Here is a 12,261-nt window from a genome sequence, read left to right on the forward strand (position 1 = left end):
AGTGTCGAAAAGTAATAACCACAGGAAACAGTTTTGTTTTTGTTTTAAAACTTTTTTTTTTAATTGATACATGTCCCCCAGGGCAGTACACAGGTCCCCATACACTTTTTATGGCAATAACTTGCATATAGGCCTTTAAAATGATTTTTCATGTCCGTGTCCCATAGACTTTAATAGGGTTCGCATGTTCGCTAGAACTTTTTCACTGTTTGAGATGTTCTGGTGCGAACCGAACATAGGAGTGTTCGGCCCATACCTACCTGGGACTCATATCTTCTCTCCATTCCAGGGATGCAGACTGCTTGTCTCATTGGCATTCGAAAATTCATTGTGTGTCAGATGCTTGTTATCCCTGTGTTGATTGGTGGTTCCATCCTCTGACCCCTACATCACCACAGGATACAGTAGTGATGTGGGAGTTGAGAGAGGGAACTGAAATGCACAGCAAGGGACTTGCGCTCGGCACCTTTAAATGCCAAAGAGACTGACGTTCACAGCAGTGCTGGAACAGGGACACAATAAGAGACCTAGGCCACCTAAGAGGTGAGTATACTACCTCATTTATTGCAGGGACCTGCTGTTTTGATTAGTATAGAAACCTGTCAGGATCTTTTTATTTCATATTTAAAAAGGAGCCCCTTTATAACAGTTGGTCTGATTTTATTTCACTGCACTTTGCCCTATTTCAACATGAAATTATTGCTCCATTTTGTAAGTTTGATATGCTGAGCTATAAAAAGAAATAAGGGCGAAAAGTGAAGAGCAGAAAAATGGCTGCATTATAATTAATGGAAAGGTTCTACCTATAAAAGTGATTCATATTCCAGTTCCTGTCCAGTGAAAAGAATGGACAGCACTGTGTTTAAGGTGACATAAACTACCAATTTTAAAATTTCAGTGAAATACCAAACTGTAACCCATTAAAAAAAATGACTGTGTCATTTTTAAATTTGGCAGAATATGCAGATATGAGCAGAGAGATTGCCCAGAGCTGCTTTATAATTATAGGGTATTTTTGGAATATGTCCTAAGCTATTTTTCCCAGAAAAAAATACCAGCAAGATATGAGTGATGCCATTCTACAACTTGCAGTGAAGCTCCATCTTATGCTGCGTACACACGATCAGAATTCTCATCGGAAAAAGCTCTGATGGTTTTCCCGACGGAATTCCGACGGAATTCGGCTCAAGCTGTCTTGCCTACACGCGGTCACATCAAATTCCGATCATTTATAACGCGGTGACGTACAACACATACGACGTGACTAGAAAAAGGAAGTTCAATAGCCAGTAGCCAATAGCTTCTGTCTCGTAGTTGAATATGAGCATGTGTGATTTTTGGCGTGTTGGAATTGCATACACACGATCGGAATTACCGATAGAAAGTTTTTCCGTTGGGAAAATTGAGAACATGCTATCAATTTTTGGCTGGCAGAAATTCGGACAGCTAAATTCCAATGGAGCATACACACGGTCGCATTTTCAGATGAAAAGCTCTCATCTGTCTTTTTCTGTCCGGAATTCTGATCGTGTGCACACGGCATTAGGGTGCTATAGCAACAAAAATATAATATATTGCAGCTTGCCAGTTCTATGATGTGGTGACTGCATTTCCTTTTTTTATCAGGTTGTATTTTCTCAAAAGTATAACTGAAGGCAAAACATTTTTTTTAAATTTTGCACAGAGTGGGGAAGTCAGTTTTTTTGTGAAGGACATGTTGGGCTGCCCGCTCAGAGTTGCAGACAAGAGTACACATAACAATATTGAGGAGGAGAGAGCTGGGAGGAGGTGCAAGCTGTACACAGGGCTTAACACGGGATTTCTCTCTGATCAGACTGTACAGGGCTTGATTATAAACCCCTATCTCATCCCCACACTGCTCCTGTCCTGGCAGCAAAAATTATGGAGTAGAGGCCAGAACATAATCAAACCCTGCAAAGTCTGATCTGAGTATGTTCTGTGTTATCTCCAGTATACAGACAGGTGGGAGAGGAGCTGGACTGGAGAGTATATAGAGCACAGCCCACACCTCCTCCAGCTTTCTCCTCCTCTTTGTGTGTCGCTACTCCTGTTTATGAGAGGGATGCAGTAGGATAAGAGGTTTTGTGATAGGAGGGGGATTTGGATGAGGGAGGAGGAACAGAATTTGTGCTAGGAGGAACGATTTAGGAGAGAGGGAGTTGGAGGGATTAATAATCTACAGACCATTTAATTCTGCCCTACGAACTACATTTAGGGTGTGCAGTGCAGTAATATGTGCAAAAATTCCGTGTTTTTCCACACCGCACAAAAATTCCCTGCCATTTGAGCAAGTGGCATTAATTCATAATGGAGCCCCCATGCATCTAGCAAATATGCGTATGTTGGCACCCGCTAAAACGCATGGTTCCGCAGTAACATGTGTTTTGGTGCAGTGCATTTAAAAAAAAATCCTGCCAGCACCTCTTTTGTATGTTACACGTACATACAGCAGCCCATCAAAAAATGTGATGCATGGGAACGTACAAAAAAGCGAGCACGCTCAGACACACCCCCTGGTGTGAACGAGCCCCCCAGGATTGTACGCAATTTTAAAGGGTGCCCTGACTGAAGAAAGGTTGAAAAACACTGCTCTACAGAGAACAGTGAGCAAGTCACATCACTCTCTGTACCAGAGGAGCTTACACTCTAATGTCCCCACCACAGTATCATTATACATTCATTATATATTTATACCACAGTATCGTTTTACATTTATATAGCTCTGACAGTTTCCAAACTGCTGTACAGAGAGCACTGATCCATTCGCATGAATCTCTGTATCCGAGAAGCTTACACTCCTACTTTGTTGGCAAGATAATTACAATATTACCATTACATGTGGTTTTATTTCCTAAAGTGTAACTTTAAAGCCTGTGATAGAATATCATTTCAGATGATTTACAGCTCTGATAAATCACTTCTCTCTCCAGCTCATGTCCTCAGTATTCCGCATGACAACTCCAACAATTGCAGGAAGGTTTTTGGCGATCAGGACAGACACCACTTGATGGCTCCCCTCTTTCTGCAGCTAAACAAGTCCATGCCATGGTCACCATGCAGTGCCATGCACCTTACAGATTTCTTTGAGAGCGGCCATGGTAAGAAGTGACGGAAGAAAGACGATTATCTGCTGTGGTAAAATAGGGAAGATCCTTATACATTCTTCTAATGAAAATCTCTACTTTAAAGTTGATTTTAAAGTTGATTTCACCAATCTATAAGCCTTTCAGAGGAAGCATCTGATTTGGGAAAGTCTAAAGCTAGGCACACCTCCTAATTGTATAAGATATACATGTTGCATATGCCACATCCACTATTAATACTAGCACAAAAAACACAGACCATTCATTTCATGCATCCAGGTTTAGACACTTACATTGATCGACATAAAAAAAATTGGGGGGGAAAAATACACTTTTTGGAATTTTAATGCAAAAAAACACAATACATAACCCATTTTTTTATAAAATATAAAATATGATGTTATGGCAAGTAAATAGATACCAAACATGTCACGCTTTAAAAATGTGCACGCCCACGCAACAGCAACAAACCTACATTTTACTATGCCTAGGCCACGCTTTAAAAGCCTTTATAATTTACCACTTTAGATTTACAGAGGAAATCTAGTGCTTAGATTACTGCCCATCACCTGACATTCGCGGCCATACCTCACATGTGTTGGGCAATTGCTGTTTGCGTATGTGCAGGACAAACACATTGGTTCACCCTTGCATGCTAGTGCGGGGGAGGGGGGCAGTTTTTTTTTATTATTATAAATTCATTTTATTTTTACACTGCTGCTTGATTTTTTTTTTTATCACTTTTATCGCTGTCACTAGAAACGTAAACATACCTTGTGACAGCAATAGGCACGTAACAGGTACTCTTTATGGAGGGATCTGGGGTCAAAAAGACCCGCAAATCCCCCCCCCCCCCGCACTAAAAAGCATTCAAAAACACAGAGATCAGTATTTTGTAATGCATCTCGTTATTTGAAAATGGTGATGAAAACATCCGGGTAAGCCAGAAGTCATGTCATGTCATTGTTTCCGTGTTAGAATTATGGACAGGCTATCCAAGCCGATCCCGGCTATGTTGGGCTGTCTGGACAGCCGGCGGAAGTGCCGGCTGGTCTCTCGGATCTCCTGGTAGGACAGGAAAGCCTGAGAGTGCTGCGGAAAGGGGAGTGAGGGAGGGATGTCACTTCCCACTGCTTGTAATAGCAATCAAGCAGCTAGTTAGACAGTACAGCTGGTCCTTCTGCTCAGTAGGTGCCTAGGCCCCCTTTTGAACTGATGGGGCCCAGTGCGTCTGTGACAATATGACTGTTTGCTCTGGAAAACACAAACACTTTTTGCTACTTGTCTGTTTGTATAAGACAGATCTTGAAAGGATAAAACTTCTATATAACACTGGTTAAACCATACACCAGCATACATTGGTCCTTCTGATACAGACGTGCAAAGTTTTAGAAGAGGGTTGTAGTCGTCTTCTGCAAGATTTAAACTACACAATTCTTGGGCAGCTGCCAGCAAGATTTGGAATTTGCAGGTAATTTATGAGACAGTAATGTTAGAGTAGAATGTTCCGCAAACCTGTCCTTCATGAGTGACAGCGAAAGAAAAAGCTACAGAAAAGAATTTTGTGTTCCTCTGTCAGATCATCCAACACGCCGTAATGTTATATGGCTTCACGCCTGTGTACAGAGGTGAAAGACAGTGGTGTATAGAGATGGAAGACTATTAATGCATAGCTCCCAACTGTCCCTGACTTCAAGGGACTGTCCCTGATTTGGAACAAAGTCCCTCTGTCCCTCTTTCCTCCTCATTTGTCACATATTTTGGGACATTTTTGAACCTTTCAAAAAGTTCCCAGTGCTAAATCTTTCATCCAATTTCTAAATTGCTGCATTTGTAAATGTTAAAAGCCAATGTAAAGGAATAATAAATTTAAGGGGGTGTGGCAAGGGGTGTGTCCTATGCCTACATACTTTTGCTAATAGGTGTCCTTCGTTCCCATCTCAAAAAGTTGGGAGGTTTGTTAATAGGATGTTATCCTGTGTTACACTAGTTAACCACACACCATAAAATCTGATTAAGGAACAATCAGCCCCCAAAATATCACAAAGGTAAGACACGGGACCACAGAGGGTACAGCATGAGACAGGAGGTCAGGGGTCAGCTCTAGCGATGCCCACACACTAGTTTTGGCTGAAAACCAATTTATCTTTTTCCCCATACAAAAAATATGCTAACACAGACCCAGACCAAACCTAGGTATCCTTTTGGTTGCTAAAAGCATCATACTAAAATACAAAAAAAAACAGAGAATTCCATTGTAGATGTGCAATGCTTGGACCCCTCCTCCTAATAATAAGCTTACATGAACTGTGCACCAACAATTAAACTCCTGTTTTTCGGTATTTTACTATTTTGCTGGAAGTCAATTCATATATGAGTAAAACCCAATAAAGCAGATGAATACGTTCCAGCACCATATACTTCAGTGCAGCACAACATCTGTGTGTCCTGGAGGGCTTAAATGTACATGTGCTAGCAAGGTCCTTTGGTGCAAACAACACCGCAGTATACTGTTTAATGTGGTGTGGTAACATACATAAATGCACATTTTATCGCATGTCACCACAATGCACAAGTTTGAATAGAATACAGGGACTACTATTCACACGTATGTATTCTTAAAGAACAAAACAATGGACAAAATGCCATGATATGCTGTAGGAACTCGCGAGAGAAGAGGAATGAATTGCTTGTAAAATCCACAGTCAGACTAAAGCAGGCACGGTGACATCAGGATCATAACATTATCACATAAATCAAAGCACTGACTGCTGCCAACAGTACATAGTATAGATAATGTGGTTCCAGGGGCACGCTCTGATGAAGGGCCTGTGGCCCTTGAACTGCATTAGCCTATTATTATTATTTTTATTATACACGTTTTATATAGCGCCAACAGTTTACGCAGAGATTTACAATGTATAGGGGAGGGGACAACACAATTACAGTACAGTTCAATACAAAAGGTACAGGAGGGCCTTGCTCGTAGAGATTACATTCTAAAGGGAGGGGGTGGTGGTACAAATGGTAATAGTTGCAGAGAATGATTGGATGGGGGTGGCTATTAGTCACACTATTATACCATTGGCTTTGGTCACTTTTGATTTATGTAAAGATATTATAACCTTGGCCTGATTATGCCTGTTTTAGCTTGACTGTGAATTTTACAAGCAATTTGTTCTTTTACTCTTGTGAGTACCTTTTTATGAGTATTTTATAATTAACAAGTACATATTTTTATGAGGACATTTAGTCCATTTTTTTGTTCTCCATTTATAGCAGACCTCCCTTTCTGTGATGTGAGCTGCCTATTCTCTGTAAGGTTTGGACACTAAATGATGGTCTAGTCTGGTTACATTTGCAAAGCCTCTAGCAGCTGTTGCTAGCGCTGTGGAAATAATTTTTTTTGTTTTGTTTTTCTGTATTCATTCATGCAGCATGAAAATACATTTCAAGTAGAAATACATTTTTTTTTTTTGTGGGATTGGTTCACATCCATGTGCTGCAGTTTGACATAAAAGGGACATTTAATGGGATCATTCACACCTACATGTGTGCACTATCACACATACTGCGATAAACACCAATCAGCCCTATTGTCTCTTCTCTTATATGGCAAGTAATGCATTGCTCTGTGTCTGCATTTCTCCAGTGCCAGAGTGAGAAGTATAGATCATACAGTGTCTATATGGTGTAAGGAGTAGATTGGGATCATATGGTGTAAGCAGGAGACTGGGTCGAACGACATCCGCGTGGTGTGAGGAGATATTTTTGGGTGGACAGTGTCTGTTTGATATGAGAGGGAGATTAGGGTCTATAGTGTCTGTATGGTGTAGAAAAAGTTTGGGGTGTACAATGTTTGTATAGTGTGAGGAGGAGATTGGGGTGTATGATGTCTGTATGGTACGAGGAAGAGATTGGGGTGTATGGTGTCTGTATGGTGTAAGGATAAGATTGGAGTGTACATTGTTTGTATATTATGAGGAGGAGATTGGGATGTATGGTGTCTGTATAGTGTGAAGAAAAGATTGGGCTGTATGGTGTCTGTATGATGTGAGGAGGAGATTGGGATGTATGGTGTCTGTATAGTGTGAAGAAAAGATTGGGGTGTATGGTGTCTGTATGATGTGAGGAGGAGAGTGGGGTGTACAGTGTCTGTATGGTGTAAAAAAGAGATTGTGGTGTACAGTGTTTGTATAGTGTGAGGAGGAGATTGGGGTGTATGGTGTCTGTATGGTGCGAGGAAGAGATTGGGGTTTTGGTGTCTCTGAAGTGTAAGGAAGAGATTGGGGTATACATTGTTTGTATATTGTGAGAAAGAGATTGGGGTGTATGGTGTCTGTATGATGTGAGAAAGAGATTGGGGTGTATGGTGTCTGTATGATGTGAGGAGGAGATTGGGATGTATGGTGTCTGTATGGTGTGAGAAAGAGATTGGGGTGTATGGTGTCTGTATGATGTGAGGAGGAGATTTGGATGTATGGTGTCTGTATGATGTGAGGAGGAGATTGGGGTGTATGGTGTCTGTATGGTGTAAAAAAGAAATTGGGGTGTACAGTGTTTGTATAGTGCGAGGAGGAGATTGAAGTGTATGGTGTCTGTATGGTGTCTGTATGGTGTAAGGAAGAGATTGGGGTGTACATTGTATGTTGTGAGGAGGAGATTGGGATGTATGGTGTCTGTATGGTGTGAGGAGGACATTGGGGTGTATGGTGTCTGTATGATGTGAGGAGATTGGGGTGTATGCTGTCTGTATGATGTGAGGAGGAGATTGGGGTGTACAGTGTCTGTATGGAATGAGGAGGAGATTGGGTCTTATGCCCCGTACACACGAGCGGACTTTTCGACATCCAAACTCCGACGGACTGAGTCCGGCGGACTATCCGATCGTGTGTGGGCTGCAACGGACTTTAGCGAAGCTAAAGTCTGACGGACTTTAGAAATGAAGCATGCTTTAAATTTTCCCGACGGAACTCCGCCGGACCCGGTCCCCTTTGAAAAATCCGCTCGTGTGTGTGCTACTCCGACGGACTAAAACCGACGCTAGGGCAGCTATTGGCTACTGTCTATGAACTTCCTACGTCGAATCCAGTCGTACGTCATCACGTTCGACTCCGTCGGAGTTTGGTGTGATGGTGTGTGGTCAAGTCCGTTCGGTCGAAAAGTCCGCCAGAACTCCGTCGGAACTCCAGCGGAACTCCGGCGGAACTCCTTTGGAGGTCTGTCAGACTTAATTCCTCTCGTGTGTACGGGGCATTATGGTATCTGTATGGAATAGGGAGGATATTGAAGTATATGGTGTCTGTATGGAATGAATTAGGAAATTGGATTATCTGGTGTCTGTATGGAATGAATTAGGAGATTGGATTATCTGGTGTCTGTATGGAATGAATTAGGAGATTGGATTATCTGGTGTCTGTATGGAATAAGGAGCATATCGAGGTATATGGTGCCTGCATGTAGTAAGGAGGAGATTAAGGTATTACAATGTCTTTATGGTATTGACACCACAAAAGTCACCTTTCTCAAGTTTCCTTCGATTTATATTCGAGTTGTTGATTTAGATAAGGTGCAGGTGGTTTCTGTTTCCAGCAGAGGTGTTTAATGAATGCATTGGGGCTTTGTGCAAGAACAGAAATTGGACCCCACATCAGAATCACTCTTATATCAGGAGTCTCCCCTTACATCAGAGCCTCCCCTACACCAGCCTTCTCTTATATCAGAGTTCTCTGTACATTAGAGTGCTCCCTTATATCAGAGTCACATCTTACATCAGGGTCCCCCCTTACATAAGCCTCCCCTCACCTCAGAGTCCCATCTTACATCAGATTCCCCTATAACATGAGAAGTCTCCCCTTACATCAGTCTGCTCCTACATCAGGAATCTCCCCTTACACCAGAGTTCCCTCTTATATCAGGAGTCTCCTCCTACATCAGGAGTCTCCTCCTACATCAGAGTCCACTACACCACATGTTCACTAGGGAAAAACGGTCCCTCAATGCTAGGTAATAAGCATCTTTCTGTATCAGTTCACATAAAAAAAATCCCCCGTGCAAACTCTCAGATACATTGTGTAAAACGTACTGTATTGCACAATATTCTCATCTGTGGATGGTCAATTATAGAGTCACACAGTACTCTCCCCTATTAACATTCCTATTGGTGAAGTCACGATATTAAGCGTCTGCTGGTTTCTTGCACTCTTTAAAGAATGACATATTGATCTTATTCCAAATAAGATCATCTCCTGCTTAGTTCCCCCATCTACTGAACCTTATGCCCTAATTTCAGACTCATAAAAGTGTCTCAAAGGTAAATTTCACAGCTGTAATCAATTCATTATCAATTGCAAAATCTTCAGTAAATGCCAACATTCTACTATATAGATAAACCAGGTGCAATTCTTTGGATATAAAGAGTTTCAAAACAAAAGGAAGAGATCTCTAGCTCTCAATAAGGCTGGATTCACACCTATGTTTTAGTGCTTTTTGCAGATTTGCACTACAGTCCATTCAACATTGTTTCCTATGGAACAGGTTCTGTTGTGCAAATCTGCAAAATGCAAAAAGCACTAAAAATGCATAGGTGTGAATCCAGCCTAAAGGACTTTCCCCTACATTTAGTCCTTGTAACAATGGTCACCAAACCAAACAGAGAGAGTGAATCTTCCTGGGGTGACACAGCAATAAATACCTGATGGGGGGCCTTTTCCCACTGCTTCCAAAGCATAAAAAAGAAAATTGGCTTTAGACACTGTACAATTTCATAGTTAGTTAGGTTGAATAAAGACACCAGTCCATCCAGTTCAACCTGAGTGAGGCCGCGTACACACGGGTGGATTGTCTGCCCAACTAAGTTCGGCAGGCAATCCGACAGACAGTCCGTTCAAAATTTGCATGAACGGACTTGACCACACACGATGAGCAGACAGTCCGCTGAAAGCGTGCGTGATGACGTGTACAGCACGTACGACGGGACTAGAAAAACGACGTCCTATACACTGCAATGCAACCTTCGGCCGTGTAAACCCTTTCTGAGCATGCGCCATACTTGGTCCATCCAACTTGCCTACACACGAGCGGACTGTCCGCTGAAACCAAGTTTGGACGGACAAAACCAAGTTTGAACGGACTGTCTTACGGAAATTCCGTAACCCTTTGTTCGTCAGACTGTCCGCTGAAGCCCACACACGAGCGGATTGTCCGCTGAAACACTGTTCAGCGGACTAAGTTGGACAGACAATCCGCCCGTGTGTACGCGGCCTTAGTGTCTACAATTGTCCCTATCCCTGTACATTGCACACTCACATCGGTCCCTACCCTCAAGGAGCCCACAATCCAAGGTCCCCATTCATATACTAAGGCCAATTTTGGACAGAAGCCAATTAACCTACCTGCATGTCTTTGGATTGTGGGAGGAAACTGGAGTACCCGGAGGAAACCCATGCAGGCACAGAGAGAACATGCAAACTCCAGGCAGGTAGTGTCATGGTTGGGATTTGAACCAGTGACCCTTCTTACTGCTAGGTGAAAGTGCTAACCACTACACTACTGTGCTGCCCAAATTTAAAACTGAACTAAAGTTCCCTATACCAATCCCCCCTCTAGGAATGTGGCTACTGCAAGCTCTCATGCAGGTGCCATCATCTTTGCTTGGTCCTCTTCCAGGTTCAGTGTCTTCAGCCTTCTTGATTGACCATCATGTGATGATGTAACTCCTCATGAATGGGTGTTACATCATCTCAGGACCAAGGCACGTTGAGATTGTATATGCATCAGGCACATAATTTGTCTTCTACACAAAGTTCCACTTTAAAAAAATTATCCCAGGAGCAGATTTAAAGGTAGGATAAACTGCAAATTTAAAGCCCCAGAAACTGACAAAATGTTTCTTTATTGTAAATTGTATGAAAATTCGAACTACTGAATTCTAAAATTCTGGTACAGCTGCAATGTTTCCTGAAACAATTACTGCTGACCTTTTCCATAGAGATGATCTTTAATATTGAATAAAAACAGAGAAGGAAGAGGTGACTAACATGTATTTTCATCGGCAGGGGACTGTTTGTTGGATGCACCAGGCAGGATTCTGGACCTTCCCCAGGATCTTCCCGGAACATCAGCTAAATACGATTTGGACAATCAGTGTCGCCAGGTTTTTGGAAAAGAGTTCTGCCACTGTCCTAATACCAGGCCAGAAGATATCTGTGCCCAGCTCTGGTGTAAAATCCAAGAGGATCAAGCTTGCCATACCAAAAATGGCAGCCTGCCCTGGGCTGATGGGACGCCTTGTGAGGACGGCCGCGTATGCTGGGAGGGAGTCTGTCAAGAAGAAGAGGATGTTCTTAAACCAAAGGTAATTTCAAAACTGTAACCCTGGCAGTTGTTACACCTTCCAATTCATGAAACATTGCATGCAACTCCTATCATTGCCACATGATCATGAGCAATTCTATGATGTAATGAAATTATATACTTGATCACATAGTGGTCACTACACTGCAGCCAGGACCTTCTAAAATGAAATACGATGACTCAGCTTAGACTTGCATTCTGTTCTGTAGAGGCACATTAATGGGAAATGGCTAACATCTCAAAACTAAACATTAGAGCTAAACACTGGAAAATCCTCTACACTTTACTCATGATGAATCATTTCTCAGAGGAAATTGCATTCAGTAACGGCAATATAGTAATATCACAGCCAGAATGAATAATAAAATGAATAATAAAAACATTTTTTTCAATAATGTTTGAGCATGTTATAACTTCATTAATGAATAGGCCAGCCATAAATTATGTAGCTAAAGTTGCAATTCCAACTATCCTACCTAATATAAAATGGTAGTGTTCCTTTCTTTTTCTTGTTATAAAATTTTAGAATTTTATATATTCAAGTGTCAGTTCTATTACACTTAAAAAAAAAAAAAAAAAAAAAAGCTGCACATAGTTTAAGTTTTTCTCTTATTTTTGTTATGACTCCTAAGTAGATGTACACTCAAAAACTAGAATTGCATACTAGTTCACTTTTTAACCACCTCCCGCCCGCCCTATAGCCAAATGACGGCCGTAGAGCAGGCGGGTACCTTCGACTGGTCGTCCCTGGACGTCCTTGTGTTTACTTCCGCAATGCGCGCCGCCGGGGGGCGCGCATCGC

General features: G+C 42.0%; 1 protein-coding gene across 1 annotated transcript in view; it reads left to right on the plus strand.

Moving 5' to 3' along the window:
- ADAMTS8 (ADAM metallopeptidase with thrombospondin type 1 motif 8) overlaps positions 1 to 12,261 on the plus strand; it is a 58,487-nt gene that overhangs the window by 21,180 nt on the left and 25,046 nt on the right. The window contains exons 4-5 of the mRNA XM_077457872.1: positions 2,952 to 3,119; positions 11,162 to 11,460. Of these exons, the coding sequence (XP_077313998.1) occupies positions 2,952 to 3,119; positions 11,162 to 11,460 (467 nt within the window). The remainder of the gene's footprint in view (positions 1 to 2,951; positions 3,120 to 11,161; positions 11,461 to 12,261) is intronic.

Source organism: Lithobates pipiens, unplaced genomic scaffold (assembly GCF_037356315.1).
Source record: "Lithobates pipiens isolate NorthernLeopardFrog02 unplaced genomic scaffold, aLitPip1_a1.2 Scaffold_27, whole genome shotgun sequence".
Taxonomy (NCBI): Eukaryota; Metazoa; Chordata; class Amphibia; order Anura; family Ranidae; genus Lithobates; species Lithobates pipiens.